Source organism: Cucurbita pepo, chromosome 1 (genome assembly GCF_057944985.1).
Source record: "Cucurbita pepo subsp. pepo isolate OVF chromosome 1, ASM5794498v1, whole genome shotgun sequence".
NCBI lineage: Eukaryota > Viridiplantae > Streptophyta > Magnoliopsida > Cucurbitales > Cucurbitaceae > Cucurbita > Cucurbita pepo.
The window spans coordinates 4,024,406-4,047,502 of NC_141798.1; the positions used below are offsets into that span (position 1 = coordinate 4,024,406).

Sequence of the window (23,097 nt, forward strand, 5' to 3'; positions counted from 1 at the left end):
TTGGTAAAGCTCCTCGTTAATGCTAATAGGACTTAGAAATGAAATAAAAGGATAATTAATGTATGGGTATAATTTATTTGATCAAATTGTGTGATGAACTTGTGGGTGTGATTGGAAACTGGAAATAATTAGGTAGATTTTATATCTATCACAATTCTATACTTAAGAGTGTGGGCACTAGAAAACATGAAGTGATAAATTAAAGAGTAGCCCAAAATAATACCACAAAGCAACTACATAGGTCATATAGCTCAATTATGTATATTAAAGACTCGCAAGTCACTTGTGCCCAAACTTGATCATACTCATACCATATGGGATCGTATGGCTCGTAACATGATTAATTGTATGATCATAAAGTTATCTAGTTAATTAAACAAGAATGTTGAGTTTGCTGGAGAGACATAATTAAAAAAAATATATATATTAAAAATAGTTCTTATAATTTAAAAAGATGAGAAGCGTCCTGTAAAATTTAATGCAAATTGTTTTAAAATTTTAATAATTTGAACGTTTAAAATCATTGGAAGTTTAATTAAGAGTTAAAAAGAGTAGAAGAGTTCACGGGTGGTGTGGTCTCGGTAACAACAAGTAGCAGTGGCAATGGGAAGTACCAAATTATTAGGCCTTTCCGCGTGTCATGCACCCGAAGGTTCTGCTCACCTCACCAGCGCCAATGTGCGGATTCCGAGGCTGTGCCCGCCTGCCTTTCAAATTCCCTATCTCTCTGGATTTGTTGCTCCTTTTGGAATTTTGAGTTTCGGCCTAATTCTTTTTGTTCATTACGCCTATCTCAATTGGTATTTTACCCAACACCTCAATTACTTATTTAATCAACTTTTTATGGTCAAATTCTTGAGGTATTTTTTAATCAGTGGATGGACTTGACCAAATTAAATTCAATTTTTACGTTTTAAAATTCTCATCTAACTTAATCTTTATGACTTTGGTTGAGTAATCTAAATTATCGAGTCATTGAGTTATATGAATACTTTTAAATTATAAATTTAAAATTGAATTGTTAATATACTTGAACCAACAATTTCAATAGCTTTAAAAAAATGTCTTATTAGTCCTATAAAAAAAATGGTCAATAAAACTATAAAAATTTCAATTCTGAATGTAAATAATCCTAAACTTTAAATTGGGTTAATAGTTGGTGTTAGATGAGAACGGTTCTAAAAACTTCTTAGTTTTCAAATGAATTTTTTTGAAGTTAAAGTTTATGGTATGAAATCAATGATTTTCATATTTAAATATATTACCTATTAAAATTGATAGCAAATCTTAACTTAAGATTTAAAAATAAATAAATAATTATTTTACTAAATGATCGTGTTTTATGATTGGGTTTGGATTGAGTTCATCATGGAAGGAGAGTTATTCATATTGAATTATTATTATTTTTAATTGGGTATAAAAAGGTGTTTTAACTTAATCTACGGGGTAACATGAAAGTTGAAATTGTTGATGAGGAGTTAGGCAGAAATGTACATATAAAATGGTCAGATTTTGGGTTCAATACCGTAACCATTAATGCATTGAATTTGCAATAATCAAAATGTCAAAACATAGGAAAAGACAACTTGGTTTCTCCTCTAATCTTCCATTTACAAGAAATGGAAATCAATGTCTTCGTCAGCTGAGTCTTACCTTTAACCTTTTACTTCCTATATATATATCTATATATGTGTATGTACACCTTCACGTGACAGCTTCAACCCAGTTGTTAAGAAACCAAAAACAAAAATAAAACAAAAAGACGATTTTTTTATATATTTTTATGGTATTAATTCAGTCCATTAAAAGGGAGAGTTAAAACGCTTTTACTGTAGCTAACTGCTTGCCATAACAGGGGTAATTAACTTCGTCTCTCAATTTCTATCATCCTTCATAAGAAGCCTTCGTGCCCATGTTCTTGCTTCACCATTACTTTAATTAAATCCCTTTGTTCTTCTTTTTTTCTGCTCCTTTTGTAGCTTTATAGTTTAATTTCAGGCTAATTTCTTTAAATGAAGCAATGGGGTTTGGCCCTTTGGTGCACAGCCATGGCTGCCGCTTTCTTCTTCCTCTTTCCTCTCCACCACACTACCAATCGGATTCCGACCACCCCACTAAGGTAATTATTATATTCATCTACATTTTATTTATTTTCTACAAAAAAAAAAAAAAAAAAAAATACAATTTTTACCCATTCAACTTTGACCTGCTGGCCTCTGCCTCTTCTGCAAGATGAATGCATGCAGAGCCGAACCAGAGGTTGAAGACGACGGGAACAACCAATATAGTTTTTTTTTTTTTTTTTTTTTTTTAAATTAACTTTATTAAATGTACAGTAAATGTGGAATTATGTCGGGAGTCATATATTATTCTGTCACGTTTGTATAATTTAATTTAATCTTCACATATTTGATCTTACAAAGGAGAATGTTCGATTTATGGCCACAGGAATTTTATGCTGTTTTTTATTTTTATTTTTTCCTAATAATATATATACATTTTTTTAACCCCACATTGTCACGGGACAAAGTGCTGGTGCTGTTTGCTTTTCGGTCTTTGAAATATGTGGACCAATGAAAAACGGACAAGTGTCGGTGAGACGGTTTTACTTTTACTGTTCTTCAGAAAAGAAGATTTCAGTTTGTTTGTTTGTTTATTTATTGACTTTCAGTATTTATTTGTTTCAACTTCTAGATAGATTCTCTAATTTATCTTTTAATTTTAAAAAAGATAAAATTTGAAAGTTTAATTAATATATAGTAAATTAAACATTGGCCTTCTAGTAGGAGAAACTTAATGGACATGAACATCAACAATTCTTCGGGGCAATTCAAAGTCAGACTACAAAGAAGTGGTGGAAATGTAAGTAATTATACCAATTCATCTTCTTTCCCTTAAAACAATTAAATTTATTGGCATCCAAAAGACAACACCTTTGTATTATGATGATTATTCAGGTCGTGATGGATAATGGTATTGTCCAAGTTACTCTGTCCACCCCAGATGGTGACGTGGTTGGATTGAGCTACAATGGAATCGATAACATTCTGGACACCAAAACCGAAGCGCCGAACAGAGGGTAAGTAGAACCATGTATATATATATGGCTGAAACAGAATTGGTTTGGATTACTTGAGGGCTAAGTGTTGTGTTTCACAGCTACTGGGACGCCGTATGGAACAACCCAAACGAACACATTAACACTGACAGGTATAAACCAAAACCCATTCTCCCTTTTGGCTTCTAAATTCTAATCATAAAAAATTTTGTTGTCCCCATTTAGATTACTAGGAACCTCGTTTAAAGTGATAGTATCCACCGACGAGCAACTGGAAATCTCGTTTGTCAAAACATGGAGCGTTGCAGTTGGGAACAAGAACGCCCCTGTCAATGTAGACAAAAGGTGGGGAGAATTTTGTAAGTTTTATAGACCAAGATGAGTGAAAAATGACGTCGTTTTTGCTTCCTTTTGGCTCTGCAGGTTCGTGTTGCTGAGAGGAAGCTCTGGGTTTTATACGTATGCCGTATTCGAGAGGCCGACGGGGTGGCCGGAGATTGAAATGGATCAAGTTAGGATCGTTTTCAGACCTCAGAAAAAAATGTAGAACAATTAAAAAAAAAACCCATTTTGGATTCTGTTTTTTTGCCTAAATTCTGAGTTTAGTTTTTGATATAAAATGGTTTGGGTGTTTAGGTTTGATTACATGGCTGTATCGGACAGTAGGCAGAGAGTGATGCCGACAATGGACGACCGAAATAATGGTGATCCATTGGCATATCCTGAGGCTGTTCTTTTGACCAATCCTGCCAATGAGAAACTCAGAGGAGAGGTATTTTTACCATTTATTTCTGAAAAAATTCATTTGATATCTACGCACACACATTTGAGGCTTTGAATTGGGTTCATTGTTGAATTCAACACATTGGCTTTGATGATCAAAATCTGGGTTTCAAGTGACGCCATTGATGAGAAATTGAGAATGATGAGTGATGTGTGAGTGCAGGTAGATGACAAGTACATGTACTCAATAGAGGACAAGGACAACCTAGTTCACGGCTGGATCTCCAGAAATCCACCGACTGGATTCTGGATGATCACTCCTAGTGACGAGTTCCGCGTCGCCGGTCCGTTCAAGCAGGATCTCACCTCCCACGCCGGCCCCATCACTCTCTCCGTAAGTTCCCGTCTAACCCATTTCCATTTCCATCCATCACCGGTTCCTAACAATACCTTCACTCTAATTTCTACCACACAGATGTTCGTTAGCACCCACTACGCTGGAACGGATGTGGGCATGAAATTTGCAGAAGGAGAGCCTTGGAAGAAGGTCTTCGGCCCTGTATTTGTCTATCTCAACTCTGCTTCCCCTAAGGAGGATTATCGTTCTCTATGGCAAGATGCCAAACAACAGGTCCCCCCCTAATTCTCTCTTCCTCTCTATATCTCTTTTAATGCTGAATTTAGAGTAACTCATTCAACTGACATGCATCAAATTATCACAGTTGGCAACGGAAATCAGTAAGTGGCCCTATACTTTTCCTCAATCAGAAGACTTCCCTTCTTCTGCCCAAAGAGGGAGCGTCGCCGGCCGGTTACTAATCCGTGATGGGTATTCCTCTCTCTCGCTCTAGACAAATTTGAGTCTCCCTTCCCTTTGTGATTAAGTTCAAAACATTGTGAATTGAATATGCGTATGCGTATTGTTTCCATCAGGTCTATCAGCGACAGACTTTTGCGTGCGAGTAATGCTTTCGTTGGATTGGCATTGCCTGGTCCTGTGGGATCTTGGCAAAGGGAAAGCAAGGTAATCCTTTTTTAATTTCCATTCCCCAAAGAGTTCTCAAACCAAGACGTGCTTGCTAATATATTATACTTCCATTCTTGTAGGGCTATCAATTCTGGACTCAAGCTGACAGTCACGGCAGCTTCTTAATCAATAACGTTCGAGAAGGAGTTTATAATCTTTATGCTTTTGTTCCTGGCTTTATTGGAGACTACAAGTACGAGGGAAATATCACAATCAAGGCTGGTAAGTAATAAACAACTTTCTCTCCGTCACATTTCATAAAAAAAAACCAAACCAAACCAAGCTAAGCTCTTCGTTTTGTAGGGTCTAAAATTAAATTGGATGAGATGGTGTTTGATCCGCCGAGACAGGGCCCAACCATCTGGGAGATCGGCATTCCCGACCGCACAGCAGCGGAGTTTTATGTGCCCGACCCTTTTCCGACTCTCATGAATAAACTATACATCGACCATGATGACAAGTCGGTTTTAAAAATTCTGTTCCACTCATTCTGTTTTGTTTTGTTTGAATAAAAATTTAATGATGTTGAGAAGTTGGGTTTGATTAACAGGTTCAGACAATATGGGTTGTGGGAACGTTATGCGGCTATGTATCCAAATAATGATCTTGTATTTACTGTTGGTGTGGATAATTATACCCAGGACTGGTTCTATGCTCATGTTACCAGGTAAGTTTGGGGCTTTTCTTTTACATTTAGTTAGTGTTTCAGGGACTGATTTAAGAGGTGTTTCTTGTTCTTTTATGCAGGGATGTGGGGAATCAAACATACGAAGCAACCACATGGGAGGTCAGATTTTCATTGCAATCTGTGAACCAAACGGCAAATTACACACTGCAAATTGCATTGGCATCTGCTGCTGATTGCGAATTACAGGTATTAGAGTGTGTGTGTGCAGAGTAGTGTTTTCGTGAAAGATTAAACTAATACTCTGTTCTGTTGTGGATTTGAAGGTTCGGTTAAACGATAAAACGTCGAGCCAACCCGGGTTTACGACAGGAAGGATCGGAAGGGACAACGCAATTGCAAGGCATGGGATTCATGGGCTTTACTGGTTATACTCGGCGCCTTTCCCTGGCACTCAATTTCTGAAAGGGAACAACTCCATGTATTTCACTCAGGCAAGAAGCAAAGGCCCTTTCCAAGGTCTCATGTACGACTACGTTCGACTCGAAGCTCCACCTCAAACATAATCCCCCCGTCTCACACAGTGTTTTACAATTTTTTTTTTTTTTTTTTTTTTTTTTTTTTTTTTTTTTTTAATTAAAACTACATATTGCATCAAAGAAAAGTAATTAACTCAAAAACCACAGAAATTTAGTACACACACAAATATAGGATTTAGTTTAGTTGATAAATGCGGCCCTTTAGATGGTTCAAAGAAATTGTATACTGTTCCATCAGAAGCTGTTTTGAGTTGTGGCAAGTAATGACAAGTAGTGATCTTTCTCTAATGTCAACTGTGATGAATTAAAACCTCCACATACCCATATTGACGTACACATTTTGTGGTAGAGTGTGTTCAGAAGTAATATACCTTACTGAATATGCGAATACATCGAGAATAGGGAAAGGTAGGTGGAGAAGAGTGGGATATGGAGGGAGGGAGGGAGGGAGGATGAAAAGAACCCGTGAGAAGTGTTATAAGTCTGTTTGTGGGTTCCAGGGGTTGGGATAATGCATAGCCCTCACGGGAATCCACACACCCCTCTCTCACGTGTTTCTCTTTCTCTCTATTTCTTCATCTTCTTCCTATCTGCTGTCAATGCCTCACATTTAGCTGTTTTTAGTAACACTCTTTCTATTCTCACGCCATTCTACTTTTCTCCACCGCCTGCACTCATCTTCACCCCGCAATAGCAGCATGATAAGCAATATCATCCTTCATCCTAATCTAGTTTGTTGGAGCTCATCTATTTCATTAAAAAAATTTAGGTTAAAGACAATCTAGCTAATTCTTTGCTATCCCTTGCTGATCATTTTTTAACCACGGATATATTTGACACGGAGGGCACGACCCCTCTATCAATCCACATCATCACATCTTGTATCACAAATCATTGACATACTTAGTTGGTCTTGTTTTGACAGCTAACGATCAAGGATAAACTAGTAAATCCTTCACTACCCCCACATAGTAACATGATCACATCATCTCATATTATAATTCCCTGAAATATTATGTGGGTTGTAGTTTGACAACCTAGGGTCACGGATCGGCTAGTGAATCATACCCACCTAGGTGCATAATCATATCATAGATTGTAAACCATAGACAAGGTATAGCAGATTGCATAACTAAATTACCTATGATCCTCTTAATTTTCCTAATTTCACATAGTATGCAGTAAATCATCAAAATCGAGCATACATAAATACTTCAATCGTGGATCATACTTTTCGGGGACCATTTCAATAAATTCAATCTCATTTCATCCTCAAAATTCAATACTAACCCATATTCAACTTATTTCTATAATTAAAACGTAAAAATATTATTGAATAACTACTTACAACCATCAATCTGTTAATGTGTTTCAATATGTCCAATTCAACCAACTACCACTCACGTAATCATGCTTCTCCTATAAGAAAAACCTAAGTAGGGAATCCAACTGGGAAACTAAGGGAATTTGATTGGGACATTTATGGACCAATATCTATTGCTAAACTAAGGAAATTGAGTCGGAGATGATATTGATACAAAACCCTAGAAACCCACCCACCCAAGCCCGACCAGGATCTGTGCGAGCCTTATCACAACAACCTTGCCCACTCTCTAACGAACCAAAGCCCTAAAAACAATAGTTTTGCAACACTTCACGAAACCTACTCCCTCTCTTCTTCTTCGCTATCTAATACACACATCCATTTCACTCAATAAAATAAACCATAAAACATAAAAAGAATACCTGCCCCTCAACGCATTTTCCCCTCAAATACTTACATAAAGTCCTCTAATCATTCTTGCTTCTATACACTCAATGGGCTCTACAACAACACCGGCTGCCAATGATTAGGGATGTCTGCTCCAAAACTGGTTCCTTTATTTTTCCTTCCTCGGGTCCTCTTTAAGCTAGATTTTTTATTTTATTTCGATGGGCTTCTCTATTCTCTTAATTGAGGACCTATTTAAGGAGTTTAAAGAAATTTGATACGTACTGACGACCCAAACCGACCATTAAATTAGTGATTGAATCAAGTAAGTAGCACCTCGAAATTTCAGATTGATAAATACCATATCTAGAATGTTATAAGAAATATTTGGAATGGTATAAGTTAGTTTGACCGATGAAAAACATGTTGGTTCGATGGATGCTCCATATTGATGATAGGATTCATTCCTAGGATATGTTTATATTGTTATAGGTAGAAGATTAAAGATTTGCTAACCAACCACTTGATTTAATTGTCCAGACTTGTACTTTGTGGGGACTTTAGGGATTTGCTAGTTAATATTTAATAGTGGACCTGCTCCGATTGACAGAGGTCCGTAGTAGTACTTTTATGTTTATAAGTTGATAGAAACGAGGTTGAGTCTTGAAATGCATGGACCTTAATAAAATTTTATGAGAGTCTTATGGGTGAAATTAAGGGTCTTCAACCACTCTCTAATAGTGATCTTAGTCGGATGAGAGCAAGGGATCAAATAAGTAGACGAGCATTGGTAAGTTTGAAAGTAGCCCCCTTCATGATTTTTACGTTATGGAGTCTAGTACGGAGATGTCAACTAAACTATGCTAGAGGAATCAAGAATATTGTCCATAATGCTATGACGAGAACTATGGGTTGGAACTCATGATGGGGTGACACCTTGAGTGCCTATGGTATGTAGGTTGACGATGATGACAAAAAAAACTAGTAAACAACTAATCAAGATACCTTAGAGCCCAAAGATAGAACTTATGAGGCAGTAAATCCTGAGAACCGATGATCTACTTAGAGCTAAAAAAATAGAATTTAATGGCTTTCGCACCATTAACCTAAGTTCAGCTTAGGTGAGCCAAGTTAACCTAGAGGATAGCCAAGGAAGATCCTATGACTCAGAAATGGGAATGCTAAGTACGAAAAAGATATATGAACAACTGAACAAACTAAACGACATAAGACTTCAAAACTAACTAAGAATCGAGTATTTTGATACCCATTTATGCTATTTTAATTTTTTCAGATGAAAACTAGACGGCGCAAACGAGACGAGGGCGTACACAGATCGGTAGAGGTGAAGCTAGATGTACATCATTAATTTTGAAAGTCTATGTTTTTGTATGAACTAAGTGATGTTTGTAATTGTTTATAATCTTGAAATGGCGTTTGGTTTTGAAAGGGGACAATAGGCAAGAATGAAGAGAGAAAGGTAAGGTCTATTTGGTGAGTGCCACTGATTGTGTGTGTATCGATTGGTGTGCTCTGAGCTACTTATTATTACGGATCAGCTCTCACGCTGCTCCCTCTCACACCACATATAAATCTTCAACTTTCTGTTTCGCTAAATCTATATCAATCCCAATCAATACCATTCATAGCCTTACGCTTATATGACAATGCCATGCATGGGCTGTGCTTCCACACTCTATTACTGCTTACCCTCACTTATGTAAATATGTACTTTGTACGGTGCTTTCTTCATACACTGTTTCTGTTCTGTCTACCCACACAACACACAGGCCTCTTCAATTTCAACCCATCTTCACATGTTTACTGGCGAGTTAAATTGACATCTCCCACATCTCCCACAAGAATCAACATCAAACTTTCTCTCGATTTATCGATAAATAGATTAATTGTATATGAGTGTTGTATTTGAATGTGTGTGAAACCAATATTTGATGAAAATCACAAGCACCCATCAACATCCATCATAATGTCAATCACTGCATGAAAACATTGAATTTAGTATATTTGCCTCTGGAAAAGGGAAACTGAAACACCCGAGAAGAAGGACCATAAAAAAACTCCTTTTTATATATATATATTTAATTTAATGTGTGCCTCTGTTGCTTTTGCTTCTTCCTCCTTTCCCTTTTATTTCTCACATATTGACTTCATTTGCAGCATCCATCCCATTGAAGAACCAATGAGGCCCTCATCGCAAGAAGAAATCAGCCAAAACTCAGGCACAACAAGAACCAAATCCTCCTCAAATACAAAACAACAACAACAACAACAACAACCTCTGAAATGTCCTCGATGTGATTCCACCAACACCAAGTTTTGCTACTACAACAACTACTGCCTCACTCAACCTCGTCACTTTTGCAAGACGTGTCGTAGATATTGGACCAAAGGTGGCGCCTTGAGAAATGTCCCCATCGGTGGCGGCTGCCGGAAAACCAAAAAGCTCAAATCTTCTTCCTCTTCTTCTTCTTCCAATAATTCCAAACTCCTCCCCTCTGGCGACACCCCTGCCTTCAGATTCTTTGCTGGAATCTCACCCTCCATTGATTTCCAATTGAATGGTGGTCTTGGAGTTGGACTCTCATCATCTTCACCACAATTATTCCCAACAACTCCCACCACAAATCATCCATACATGAGCCTCAACTACGACACCAATTTCCCTCTAATTCACCACCACAATACCAACTCAAATTTAAACCTCCAACCTCACTATAATACCAACACCACCCTTGCATCTTCAATTCAATCTTTGAGCTCTCTAAACCAAGACCTCCATTCTAAATTACAGCAACACCGGTTGGCTATGATATTTGGAGACCACGATCATGTGCAAAACAAGGATCAAAATCACAAATTGTTGCAACCCATTTTGTTTCACAATCTAGAGACTCCAAAACAGGATAGTTGTTTCAATATTCATGATCCTAGAACACAATCTGCAGCAGTTTCAACAACCGGGGAGGATGCCACTACAACTGAATGGTTCTTCGGAAATAATTCTTATGATGATCGTCCAAATCATCATCAAGTGAGTGCCACAAACAGTGCTGGTGCGAATGGGTGGAATCATACTAACAATAATAATGGAGTTCAAGCTTGGGAAGATTTGCACCATTTCACTGCCTTGCCCTGAGGCCGCTACAAATTGAAAAAAAAAAAAAAGGTTGGAGTCTTATCCAAAAAATCATCATAGTGAATAAAATTGAATATTATGTTAGCTCATATTTTAATTCAGTTTAGATGTTTATTTAGTGTTATTGTAAGTTTGATCAAAGAGATGGCATTTACTGTAAGTTAATTTCTTATTGGGTTTGAATTATTCCATTGAAATGCATAACATTTTGTTCTTTCCAAGCAATATATTCAGAAATTGAAGAGACCCATTTATAGGGATGAGAGATTTTGTTTGAAATAAAACAAAAACAACAAAAGGGCTAATGTTAGTTCTTATTTATATTCTCTGCCTGGTTTTCTAAAGTAAATTGGTGATTTCAACAGTTGTTATCATGAAAAGTATATAAAAAAAAAAGTTGAAGTTGATATAGTTTTATTGGTTTATTCATTGGGATCTGAGGAAATAAGTTTTGGAGTGTTATTAAAAGCTAGAAGTTAATAGAGCATATCTTTGATTTGTTTTATGCAGAGAGAATCAAAAGGTACGCTTGTGTTCAAAGTATGAGAGTGTCAGAGTTTAGATAGTATCAATCCTTATGAGGGGGACTTAATCTGTGCCTTACTCAACATTATGTCAACATGTATAAATGAAACATGGCAGTGTCGCAGTGTGGTTTTGCAGCCTATAACCTCTTGTTCTTCTGCTCTTAGCCTCTCAGGGGCTTCAGTAAATAGCCTGTAGCCTGCACCTTTCTCTGATCCTCTTTCATATATAATTAATTATACAAACACACACACACACTGTACTTTGTGTCTGCAAAAACTGGTGGCTTTGGGATTGCATTGAATGAATTGAAGTGTCAATTTGAAGGTGAAAAGGGTTTAGGGTTTGATTAATGTTTATAGGTTGTTTTAAGAGCTACTTGTTAACTCAGCATCTCTTCTTGTGTTCTGCAGCCTCGAAGATGCTTTGTTTTTTTCTTTTTCTTTTTCCTTCACTGAATCATTGCTTTTTCTGTCTCCCCTTTGCTTGCTTTTACCATTTAGTGAAAAGGGTTGGGCTTACAGTTCAGTCCCCTCAGTGATTAAATTTTGTTTTTAACCTTTCAAGAGGTCTCTGTTCAAAGTTGCAGTGTTCATTATAAAATCTTTTTTGAGTATCAAAACCTCAACTATCATTAAACTTAAATAAATATATTAAAAATCAAACAATATTATTCATGAAATAATTGATGAGAAAATCATTTTTTGGATTGATGAGACCTTTGATGATATAAACATTAACAAACTATAGGGTTGGACATGATCCTATTGTTGGACTTCTAAATAGACACAATCTTTTAAAAGTAGTTGAACTAAGCACCCATTTTGTTTCTGTTGTTCATTGGATTTCTTTAAAAATGAAACTTCCAAAAAAACGTAATGTTTTTGGATGCATAAGTATTAGAGAGAGAGAGAGAGAGAGAGAGAGAGAGAGAGAGAGAGAGAGAGGGAGGGAGAAGAAACGTATGAAGAGGGGCGAGTAAACGTGATAGAAGTGAGGAACAGCGTGGGATAAGGAAAGCTTTTGTTAGAACTGCAAACTGTCATTTTAGAGACCATGCGAGGACCTCATGACCCATCATATGCTCTACATATATAGATACATGAAACTTCAACACCTCCCACCCCCCAAAAAACCAAAAAAAAATAAAAAAAAGTGGCCTTCTCTTTTTCAAACAAAATTATGAGTTATTCTTTTCCCTTCGTGTTGAATAGACATTGATTATACGAGAAAGAAAATTTGTCGTGAGACTTTTTTTTGTTTCACACGAATGATTTTCGACCTTTGTGGATGTGGGTTTTGGGGTTAAAACATGCACGAAAAACAAGACAGAGAAAGGAATCTTCCCTTTTTATGAAGGATTAGCAACCACACATATAATTATGATATAATTTAGTGTTTAGTGTTTGCTTCGAATGAGTAATCAAAGATGGTGTCGTTTTGTGGAAATTATTGGCGTTACATCCATTTTCTTTGCAAATAACCTTTTGTTTTTGGTTGTGGTGGTTTCATTTCGGATTGGAAAACAGAAAAGACTAAGGAGGAGAATGTGAGAGCTTTGCTTTATAACGTGAAGACTTTGATTGAGTTGCTTCTCATCACTCTCCTCTTTTTGACATTTCCTTTCGGTTTTCAATTAGCATACCAATTTGTCCCTTTTTCAAGGAACAAGTATTGGTTCAATCAAAATTATCAATATTTGTATTTATTACTTTTACAAGAAATATATCTGTAAAATATGTTTTACACATAGCATAACTTAATTATCTGATATGTTGTATTAAAAAAATTAAATCGGGTAGGTTTTTGAGATTGTTGAGATTGTAAAAATTAAATCATGAAGGTTTTTGAGATGGTAAGATATTTTGGATGAAACCAAAAGCACAGGTATGAGTCGATCTTGAGTGATTGAAATTTATCATACCAAATAGTACAACATATAAACTAATCACTGAATAGGCCAAAATGTGGTCATTTGGTAAAACATAATTGTTAACTCCAAATAGGCAGACACCCTTCGCATTCCTTGTTTTGGCCTATAAATCTTACTCACAATTTACCACAAACTAATGAATTTATTTTCATCAAAAAGGAGGAACTCGACACATGCAGGTCATTTCACTGCAAATTAACGGATTCAAAAAGGAAATTACTTCGCAAGAACCATTACATTCTAACAGATACTTATTGCCAATTCATTTCTTACCAGAAGCAAAATAATAGACACAAACTCAAATGCAGGTAGCTACTAGTTGACTACATCAAGAACCAGCTTGCGGGACTTCAAAACTGACCACTTCAATCGGCGGTAGTATGCGGCCTGAAGTAGAGCCAAAGAGAGCACGAAGATCCATTTGAATCCCATCTGCCATTCAAGGCCAAACACACATCAGACAAGAGAACTAGAAACGTGAAACAAGGCAACATAGACTTAATATGCAAATTACCAGTTTCCTTTCTTCCATTTCTGGTTCAGCTGCCCATGACAAGAATGACACAACATCTTTCCCCATCTACAATACAAAGGGGCATGGAACTTATAAGTCGATGGACGAAGGATCAATACTTGAGCAATATGATGCTCAGTCAGCGCTGGTAGATTTGTGCATTCGTAATACATATTCTCATGTTCTATACAACTTACGAACTTTGCATATTTTGCAGACTAACCTGTGCTTCTGTTGCAGGGGTACCATCTTCGTATTCAACAGCTCCATCATTAAGCATCTTAGGCATTGCAATTGCTCCACCAGGGAAATAAGGGTTATAGTGCAGACCCTCTCGGATCTACAAAACCATTCAGAGTGTTCTTCAGAATTGAGAAGAGTTATCAAGCTGGAAAATAATACAAATTTGCTTATTGGTTGGAAATATTTGAATTTCGTCCAATTCTAAGCTTTAAATGACCATGGCTCACTTCAAATCGAGTACAACACTGTGAACTAATGTTTAACAATGATCATAAGAATAAAAGGTTGTTTCATATTTATTCAAGAATAGAATACTCAGATGGATAAAAGATACTCCATCAGACTCCAATGAGGCAGGGGAGTAACAAACAAAACCAAAATCAATATGCAAGACATCTGATGATTTCACACAATGAAGAAATACACCTTCCAAAACAGGCTACCTAAGTTCAAACTAGACCTCAGAGGTGAGTTACAATTTTCTACCATAAATAAGCACGAAAATATGACACTCGACTTGCAGCTTCTGAGGCCACAAGAAACGTCTATCTCGCACACTAAAAAAAACAAATATGGTGTTATATTAATTTCAACTAAGATATGCAACATGCACATATCTGTTCCATATGAACTGTACCCACACATTACATCAAAATTGGCAGGCAATAGAAGACATCTAAAACTAACTAACCCTACTGAAGGAAGCTCACATGAAATAATAGAACATGGTAGTATCCTAATAAGGACAATCAAAATATATCTTCTACTCACAGAAGTCCCATAATTTACAACTGTAAATTTGCAATGAGAAATACAGAACATCCTATGGAATTTAGTAAAACTAATGTGGATTAAAATTTACCGAAACACCAGCAGGTGGGTCACGATAACCAGTCAGAAGGGAAAATACATAATTCTGACCATTATGACGAGCCTGAGAGGGAAAAAGATAAAATGGCATTAGAACAAAGTTTATTCACAAATTCTCTACATTATATGCATAAATGATTCTGTTTGTATCACCAAGGGGAAAAAGAACGGATAAACATTTTGGTATCAATAGTCAACACCCATGATTTAATATATACAATCTTGCTTCCTGAAACTACAAGAATGATAAAGAAGAATTACCTTTGTGATGAGGCTTAGATCCGGAGGGTAAGCTCCACCATTAGCAAATCTAGCAGCTTGTTCATTGGCATATGGTTCAGGAAACCGATCACTGAGTTTACCTGGACGAGTGAACATCTCACCCTCATCATTAGGCCCATCCACTACCTCAATTTCAGCAGCCATTGCTTTCGTCTCCTCTTCAGTATATGCAACACCAACCAAATCACGATATGATATCAAAGACATAGAATGACAAGATGCACACACTTGTTGATAAACCTGATGACCACGCCGAATCCTGCTCAACCAAAATTAACCTTAGAGCATTAAGATTATACACTATCATCAAATCTCTCTCAACATAAATGATTAATGTTGACCAATTAATTTATTGAGTCAGGAGGAACAGATAGGAAATATGTTATCCACAAGACCATAGGGTTAAACAAATTAATGGATAAGAAAATGTGACATGCTCCTTCACTTTGAAATGTTGGCAAGGAATTTAAAAGGATTTTAGTCTCACCTGGTGCTTACCAGGAAAAGTTTTTAACTCTTTGAAACCCCTATATATGGGCAAAGATCTAAGGGAGAATGTTATTCTGGCCAGCCTTGCCTTGATAGGTTTAATTGGAAAGAAATTGTAGAATTTTTGCTGACTCTTCTAGGATGATTAGGATCTCATTAAATTACGGGCTCTCTAAATAGTCTTACTTCTCAATTTCTTTTCTAATTACAGTTCCTTCTTGATATGAACCCAATGAAAGAACTATTAGTAATCCTTTGAAGAGACGATTCCTTATCTCCCCCTTCTTAAACATTTTCAGGGTTCAAAACTAAAATGCTAATTGGAAGAGATTTATATAATTTCTCCACCCTTTCTTTGAAATTTGGGATATAATCAAAATCTGGGCTCACTTCGAAGCTTTTTTTCTAATCTCTCTTGGCAATTACAGTTCCTTCTCGATAAACACCAAATGGAAGAGTTTTATAATCTTCCATGCCTTGGGACAATTCCTAGTGATTTCTCTTCTATTTCATAAGAATAACCTTTTGTAATCCTTTCCTGCTGAAGAAGAAATTATAGAATTTACTCTTCCCATTCTTTGATTGTTGGAATCTTATTTAATTCTGGGCTCCCTTTGCAGATCTCCTTCCAGTCTTTTTCTTTTTTCATTCTTTTATGTCATCACAATTCCACCTTAATAAATGTAAATTGGGAAAAAAAAAAAAAAAAAACATTTCACATAATATGATGATGATGATGATTTTAATAACAACATCAATAACAAGAAGGATAAGATGATGATGAAGATGATAAGACTATGCACAATCTATGGAGGCTGTCCATTAATATAAAGTTTCTTAATATTTCAATGACCAAGGACGGGATTGAATGGGCCATCTACTTCTAGACAAAAGACATAAGAAGGCCATCACCTCATTAAGATATGAGCCATCTATCAATTTCTAGATGGGTCAATGATAAGTGACGAGCACGAATGAGCAGTCAACTTCATGTCAAAACAGGGGAATGCTATAATAAATTGCTGCACTCTACAATAATATAATCCATCTAAATCAACTAAAAAGAAAATAAAAATCATTAAAAACATGTAGAACATCTTATAGCGGGCTTAAAACACTAAGGTAAGAGCTGTGAGACTGATGGTGAAGTAAAGACAGCTCAAGAATTCCGACAGTTCTATAAAGCAGGGAAAAAGAAAAAGTCATCATCATATCTTACGAAGCATGATCATATGAACTCAAAATGCCCTGGTGAGGCCAGGGATAGTTTGGACACTCCAAGCCATGTTCTGCCTCATCAGCAGATGCCAAAGTTGCAAAACTGAAAAATCCAGAAAGGCCTGCTCCAAGTAGCGCAAGCCTTCTAAAGGAGTTCATCCCAGCAAAGCCAGCTTCCTCGTTTTTTGAAATAAGGGAAGAGGTCAAAGGAGGGGTCTGCACAAGTAAGGTACCGTAACCACAACTATGTATCAGCTAATTTAATTGATGTCACTGATCAATGAAATAGAAACAGTCCTCTTCATCTCCCATAACTACGGTAAAAGTCACCTCTTCAACAATGTAAATACTTGTGACACCAACACTGTTTCCCAAAATCAAGCATTATAGTGACTAACTATGCAGATTCTTTAACATCTATTTATGACAGGACAAATAGAGAACTTAATCAAAAACTTATCCTTTGTGTTTAGGACATAGAATAACAAGCTAAAGTACTTACTGAAGATTGAGATGGAAATTTCCTGAGTAGGTGCCGGATCATTCCTCCCCCAGCCATTCCAGTCACAATTTCTGCAAATTATTCAAAAAAAAAAAAATAATAATAATAAGAGTCAAAATGGACAAGATAAAACACATACACTGTTTCAATAATGGCAGAGAGTTGAGAGGAGAAGATTACTATACAAGACACATCACCCAGAACTCACATAACTGATAACTTACAACAACGAAGATAAAGGGAAAAAGTGAACGCATACTACCTAATACGAAAATTTCAGCTAATTACAGAAAATGCCATTAAAAATGCTGGTAGAAATAAACACAAAATCAAATTTTTTTAACCATGTTGACAATCTGTTAACGCTTCAAACCCCATTTCACATGAATCAACATCCATACCAAAACAAAACTCCCATGTCATGGAACAAATACTTCTACGCAGTACGGAAATAACATAATTAGCCTTTCAATCAATATCATAACAGCTTAAAAAGTCACAAAATTGAAACTACAACCAAAATCTAAAAAACGGCATGACACGCCATATAAAACCTAGCCCGAAAAGCGAAAACAAAGAGGAAGAACAGGCATAGATTCGTGGAGAAATCGGGCAACAAAGCAGAAGCAAAAATACACACGAAACAGCTAAACAACGCGATCCAATGGAATAATCGGCGCAGGGCAAGCAGGAGAGGCGCGGAGAAGGGTCAAATAACCTGTTGAAGCTCAGAGATAGGATGCAGAATCAGAGGTCCTTCGCAAATTGCAGGTGAGGCGAGAGAAAAAGAAAAAAGAAAATCTATGGTTCAGAAATGGCTACCTGGCCCAACAATGTTGGATGGGCTCCGGTGGCGTCTAGTGTTTGCTTGGCCCTAATTGGTTCGGTTCGGTCCGGTCTTGAATTAAAATGGCCGAACCAATTCTGCAAAAACCGGCAATTTTCAAGAGCTAAATTTTTAAATCAATTAATTATTAGATATAAATTTTATTTTATTCTAACAAATCAGTAAATTTTACCATATTTTTTCATCTATATGTATGAAAAAAGAATTAATTTTTTATCTCAAAATTTGTTTGATAAAATTGACGTCATAATTCATGCTTACAAATATTGTAACTAAATTGAAAAGAAATTGATACATATTTAAAAGACAATAGTAATCTTAGTCTCCTTTGTTAAAAATAATAGTATATAGAAATTTTAAAAAGAAAAAAAAGAGAGAAAAAAAAGGCAATTCTAATTCACAATTAATTAAAAACAAGTAATTAGAGCGAAGTTTACTCTCCTCCATGATCTCATATTTAGTAAGAAAAAAGGCAATTCCTTTCTACATTCCTATTCTCAATGGCCTTAATCGATCTCTCTTTCTCTCCTTCTCCTCTCTGTTCTTCCGTTGTTTTCTTCTTCATCAAACCCTTTCCACGCACATTTCCATGTCTTCTCTCTTCCTCTATAGAGAGACAGACAATCAAACCGCACACAACACACACACATAACACAAACACACAGCTTTCACAATTTTAGGATAGCAGAATCCCTACGCAAACATAAACCATGTTGCAGAGAGCTGCAAGCAATGCTTATTCATGGTGGTGGGCAAGCCACATCAGGACCAAACAGTCCAAATGGATGGAGCAGAATCTTCTAGGTTCATCTCTCTTTTCTTTCCTTTCTCTCATCTGGGTTTTCTTCTTTTTCTCTGTTTCTGATATGGATGATCTGATCTGCATATCTAATTCTACATTGTTCTTCATTTTTCTTGGGTAAGATCGTGTTCTGGATATCCTAAATGTTTTGTTCTGAAAGTTTAAGGATTCCCATTTGGAATTGGATCATATAATCAATTGCCCAGATCGATCCACGTCTCGTTGATTAATCATGTGAAATGAAAGTTTCTGCAAATTGCAGATATGGAGGAAAAGGTCCAACACGCATTGAAGTTGATAGAAGAAGATGGAGATTCATTTGCGCGGAGGGCCGAAATGTATTATAAAAAGAGGCCAGAGCTGATATACTTCGTGGAGGAATCTTACAGAGCTTACAGAGCTTTGGCTGAACGCTATGATCACATTTCAACTGAGCTGCAGAATGCGAACAACACGATTGCTTCGGTTTTCCCGGAGCAAGTTGAGTTCGCGATGGATGAGGAAGATGAAGAATCCATGCCTAAATTCTCCAAGAAGTCACCTCACATGAACAGAGGAAACATCCCAAAAGTTCCCAAGGCCCCTGCTGATTTGAAGTCTGTCATTACGACAGCGACGAAGAAGTTGAAGCCCAAAAGGATCTCAAATTTTGCAGCTGCAGCTTCCGCAGTTGCTAAATCCGGGTTGGAGAAACGACAGGCATTGGATGAGATTGACAAGCTGCAGAAACATATCTTGTCATTACAAACAGAGAAGGAGTTCTTGAAGAGCTCTTACGAAAGCCAGCTTGGGAGGTATTGGGAGATCGAGAATCAGATCAAGGAGATGCAAGACAGAGTTTTCAGCTTGCAAGATGAGTTCGGAGAGGGAATCGTTATTGAAGACGACGAGGCTCGTAATTTGATGGCAAACACTGCTTTGAAGTCCTGCCAAGAAACATTGATTCAGTTGGAGGATAAACAGGAGAGATCAGCTGAGGAAGCAAGAACAGAGTCTGAAAGGATTAATGAAGCAAGAAAGAGATTAGATTCTATCAAAGCTGAGCTTCATGGTGACAGACCCAATGAGGAGAAGCAAAAACCAGTAGTTCCTGAAGAGGTTAACATTCGTATGGAAGAGAAACAGAAAGCAGAGGAATTACGCGAAAAAATCAAGCAGCAGTTGGAGGGCAGTACATGTCTTACCATGACAGATATGGCTGAAAACATTGATGAGCTTGTAACCAAGGTGATCAGCTTAGAAACCGCCTTCTCTTCTCAGACTGCTCTTATCAAACAGTTAAGATCAGAAACCAACAACCTGCAAACACAGGTACGAACTCTGGAAGACGGGAAGACATCCATAATTGATGGAAACAACATTCTACAACAGAAGCTAAAGGATACGGAGACGAAACTGAGTGCGCTTCAGAATCTGAACCAGAAACTTGAGAATGAGAAAACCCATTTCCAATCCCAAATAATTGAGGCACATTGTAATCTTGATCATCTTTCTGGTAAACTGCCGAGCATACAGCAAGATGAGGATTCCAAGCCAGGATCTTCCGTAAACATGGTGCAGCTTGAACAACCAGAGAAGTTGAAAGCTGATGAAGAGCCAAAGCCAAAATCTTTAGTAAGCATGGTGCAGGTCCAACAAGAAGAGGAAGTTGCTGGTGTAAAGTTAGGTTCAAGTGGAGCAGATACAGAGCTCAAACAGCCCAATGAGGGTTCTGATAATCCAAAACAAATGGGATCAGTTGAAGAGTGTCAGGTAACAGCTTCGAGGAGAAATGAGGAACCAATCAATGAAATGAAAGCATCCCCTAAAGAATTGGAATCACAGAATTTGGAAGGTAAATCTGAGGAAGCTGATGCAAGTAGCATGAACAGCAATGAAAATGACATTTGTCCAGTCCGGATGGATTCTCGAAATTTGCGAAGAAGTTCTAAGAAACTTGGTGTTAGTAATGCTTCTAGAAGTCTAAGAGTTGTTGATATTAGGGATGCAGATGCTGCTGCTGTCAAAAGTGGGGAAGTAATTGCTCAAACCTTGTCAGTGAATGCTGCAGACAATCCCAAGAAAAATGAGGCTGATGGGTCTGCTACAAATCTTGTAGAAGTTGTTGAAACCAAGGCTAATTCACAGCATACAGCAGGTGGTCATGAGGAAGCTAGAGTGAATACCACTGGTAGAAGTCCAGTAGAAGAAGTTCAAATCCAGGACCAATCACAGAGTTCAAAAGGTAGCTATGAGGACTCCAATGCAGATGCTGCTGTCAAAAGTGAGAAAGCAATTGCTCAAACCTTGTCTGGTTCTGGTTCTGCTAGAAATCTTGTGGAAGTTGTTCAAACCCAGGCTAATTCAGAAGGCGATCGAGAGGAAGCTAGAGTGAATACCACTTCTAGAGGTCAAGTAGAAGAAGTCCAAATCCAGGACGAATCAAAGAGTTCAAAAGGTAGTTATGATGAATCCGATGCAAGCAACACAGCCAAAGGTCCGGAAGGAATTGTTGTCGACTTGTCGGTTGGCAATCCCGAGAAGAACGAGGATAATGGTTCCCCTGGAAATGGAAGAGAAGTTAAAGTAGAGAATAAGAAGAAGAAGATGATGATGAAGAAGATAATGAAGAGGAATTGTTCAGAGGCAATTAACATAGAAAAAGACGAAGAATTGCAAGTAGTGAATGAAGTAGATGAACCAAATTGGCAGCAGTTGTTCTTGAGTGGAATACAAGACAGGGAAAAAGCTCTCCTGACAGAGTACACTATAACTCTTCGAAATTTCAAAGACGCAAAGAAGAAGCTAATCGAAATGGATGAAAAGGATCGTGATCATCTTCAAACATTAAAGCAGCTAAATGAATTAAAAACTGTAAACGCGTTGAAGGATCAAGAAATCAGATCATTGCACCATAAATTGGATCTGATGCAGAAATGTTTCAATGAAAACAGGGAATCAATGGATTTAAGGGAGCAGAAAATTGGGACAGACGACCAGAAAACCTCAAATGATCAAAGTGAGGAAACCAATAAAACAACGAACGGAAAAGCAGGTCGGAGAAAAAGACTGACACGTCAAGATGTATCGAATGACAATTTGGGATTTGACATCAGTAAGTTTCTAGTACAACAACCAGAGACGACAACAACATCAGAGATCGAAGAAAGACTCCGGATGAGAATTGATGAACTTCTGGAGGAAAATTTAGACTTCTGGTTGAAGTTCAGCGCTACATTCCATCATATACAGCAGTTCGAAACTGGGATTCAGGATCTAAAAACGGAAGTGACAAAGCTTCAAGAAAAAGGGAAGAAACAGGATGTGAGTGGGAGTGGGAACTTCTCGTTGAGATCAGAAGCGCGGCCATTGTACAAACACTTGAGGGAGATACAGAATGAACTCAACGTCTGGTCGGATAAAAGTGGGGAATTGAAAGAGGAGCTGGAGGACAGATTTACATCACTGTGCAACATTCAAGAGGAAATAACTGCGGGATTGAAGGCAAGCGCGGAGGATGATGATTTCTCATTCACCAGCTACCAAGCTGCCAAGTTTCAAGGGGAGGTTTTGAACATGAAACAAGAGAATAATAAAGTGGCGGATGAATTGCAAGCAGCTTTAGATCACATAGGATCACTTCAATATGAGGTAGAGACAAATCTGGCAAAGTTGAACGAGGAGTTCAGACTTTCAGGGTCAAGGCAGGAAACTCCTTCACAGCTGACGCACTCAGAAAGCAGAAACAGAGTTCCTTTACGTTCGTTCATCTTCGGCGTCAAACCAAAGAAGCAATCCATCTTCTCCGGGATGGCACCTGTTATGCAAAAGAAGTATTATGCTTTGAAAGCAGGCAATCTGTAAATTCTTTGTTTTTGCATCCCACTTTCCACATCTTTTGTTTCTTTTGGTCTTCTGCAATTTTTGGCAGAAGTGAGATTTTCCTAGACTCGTGTTGTTGTGTAAGCTTGTTTTTTAAGTTCATCTGGAAAAATACACATCCCTTAAATTCTCTGTTCATATCATTGGGGCTAATAATAGCCCTTGATTGAT

At 37.2% G+C, this 23,097-nt stretch overlaps 4 protein-coding genes across 5 annotated transcripts; 3 read left to right on the forward strand and 1 right to left on the reverse strand.

Moving 5' to 3' along the window:
- The first annotated feature begins 1,928 nt into the window (after nucleotides 1-1,928).
- On the forward strand, nucleotides 1,929-6,042 carry LOC111789844 (putative rhamnogalacturonate lyase B). Its single transcript, XM_087121147.1, has 16 exons — nucleotides 1,929-2,119; nucleotides 2,784-2,862; nucleotides 2,958-3,079; nucleotides 3,160-3,210; nucleotides 3,284-3,403; nucleotides 3,482-3,601; nucleotides 3,695-3,830; nucleotides 4,005-4,175; nucleotides 4,257-4,412; nucleotides 4,504-4,610; nucleotides 4,715-4,805; nucleotides 4,889-5,030; nucleotides 5,112-5,268; nucleotides 5,359-5,475; nucleotides 5,556-5,682; nucleotides 5,760-6,042. The coding sequence occupies exons 1-16, from the start codon at nucleotides 2,013-2,015 to the stop codon at nucleotides 5,997-5,999; spliced, it is 2,043 nt and encodes a 680-aa protein (XP_086977273.1). The 5' UTR covers nucleotides 1,929-2,012; the 3' UTR covers nucleotides 6,000-6,042.
- A 3,467-nt stretch (nucleotides 6,043-9,509) lies between these two features.
- Nucleotides 9,510-11,031, forward strand: LOC111804960 (dof zinc finger protein DOF5.7). Its single transcript, XM_023689809.2, has one exon. It carries the CDS (start codon nucleotides 9,791-9,793, stop codon nucleotides 10,838-10,840), a length of 1,050 nt encoding a protein of 349 aa, XP_023545577.2. The 5' UTR covers nucleotides 9,510-9,790; the 3' UTR covers nucleotides 10,841-11,031.
- Nucleotides 11,032-13,420: 2,389 nt separating this feature from the next.
- Nucleotides 13,421-18,276, reverse strand: LOC111806342 (cytochrome c1-2, heme protein, mitochondrial). 2 transcript variants are annotated; one of them, XM_023691609.2, is made up of 8 exons: nucleotides 18,135-18,276; nucleotides 17,417-17,487; nucleotides 16,916-17,130; nucleotides 15,187-15,466; nucleotides 14,918-14,989; nucleotides 14,036-14,152; nucleotides 13,813-13,878; nucleotides 13,421-13,730 (listed from the first exon to the last, which is right to left on the reverse strand). In XM_023691609.2, the coding sequence occupies exons 2-8, from the start codon at nucleotides 17,471-17,473 to the stop codon at nucleotides 13,614-13,616; spliced, it is 924 nt and encodes a 307-aa protein (XP_023547377.2). In that variant the 5' UTR covers nucleotides 17,474-17,487; nucleotides 18,135-18,276; the 3' UTR covers nucleotides 13,421-13,613. The 2 variants fall into 2 exon arrangements, with proteins under 2 accessions (XP_023547377.2, XP_086979737.1); XM_087123611.1 differs by lacking the exon at nucleotides 18,135-18,276 and adding an exon at nucleotides 18,057-18,081.
- A 299-nt stretch (nucleotides 18,277-18,575) lies between these two features.
- Nucleotides 18,576-23,064, forward strand: LOC111808697 (protein NETWORKED 2D). Its single transcript, XM_023694841.2, has 2 exons — nucleotides 18,576-19,067; nucleotides 19,328-23,064. Exons 1-2 carry the CDS (start codon nucleotides 18,974-18,976, stop codon nucleotides 22,906-22,908), a joined length of 3,675 nt encoding a protein of 1,224 aa, XP_023550609.2. The 5' UTR covers nucleotides 18,576-18,973; the 3' UTR covers nucleotides 22,909-23,064.
- The last annotated feature ends 33 nt before the right edge of the window (nucleotides 23,065-23,097 follow it).

Bases quoted from the DNA above. Each gene is read 5' to 3' on its own strand.
- LOC111804960 (XM_023689809.2), top strand. From the start codon at position 9,791: ATGTGTGCCTCTGTTGCTTTTGCTTCTTCCTCCTTTCCCTTTTATTTC.
- LOC111806342 (XM_023691609.2), bottom strand. From the start codon at position 17,473: ATGGCTGGGGGAGGAATGATCCGGCACCTACTCAGGAAATTTCCATCT. The intron at 14,990-15,186 runs GTAATTCTTCTT...TTTCCCTCTCAG, and splicing joins ATCTAAGCCTCATCACAAAG to GCTCGTCATAATGGTCAGAA. The intron at 14,153-14,917 runs GTAAATTTTAAT...ATGGTTTTGTAG, and splicing joins ACCCACCTGCTGGTGTTTCG to ATCCGAGAGGGTCTGCACTA.
- LOC111808697 (XM_023694841.2), top strand. From the start codon at position 18,974: ATGTTGCAGAGAGCTGCAAGCAATGCTTATTCATGGTGGTGGGCAAGC. The intron at 19,068-19,327 runs GTTCATCTCTCT...TGCAAATTGCAG, and splicing joins GATGGAGCAGAATCTTCTAG to ATATGGAGGAAAAGGTCCAA.
- LOC111789844 (XM_087121147.1), top strand. From the start codon at position 2,013: ATGAAGCAATGGGGTTTGGCCCTTTGGTGCACAGCCATGGCTGCCGCT. The intron at 2,120-2,783 runs GTAATTATTATA...TTGGCCTTCTAG, and splicing joins ATTCCGACCACCCCACTAAG to TAGGAGAAACTTAATGGACA. The intron at 4,806-4,888 runs GTAATCCTTTTT...CCATTCTTGTAG, and splicing joins CTTGGCAAAGGGAAAGCAAG to GGCTATCAATTCTGGACTCA.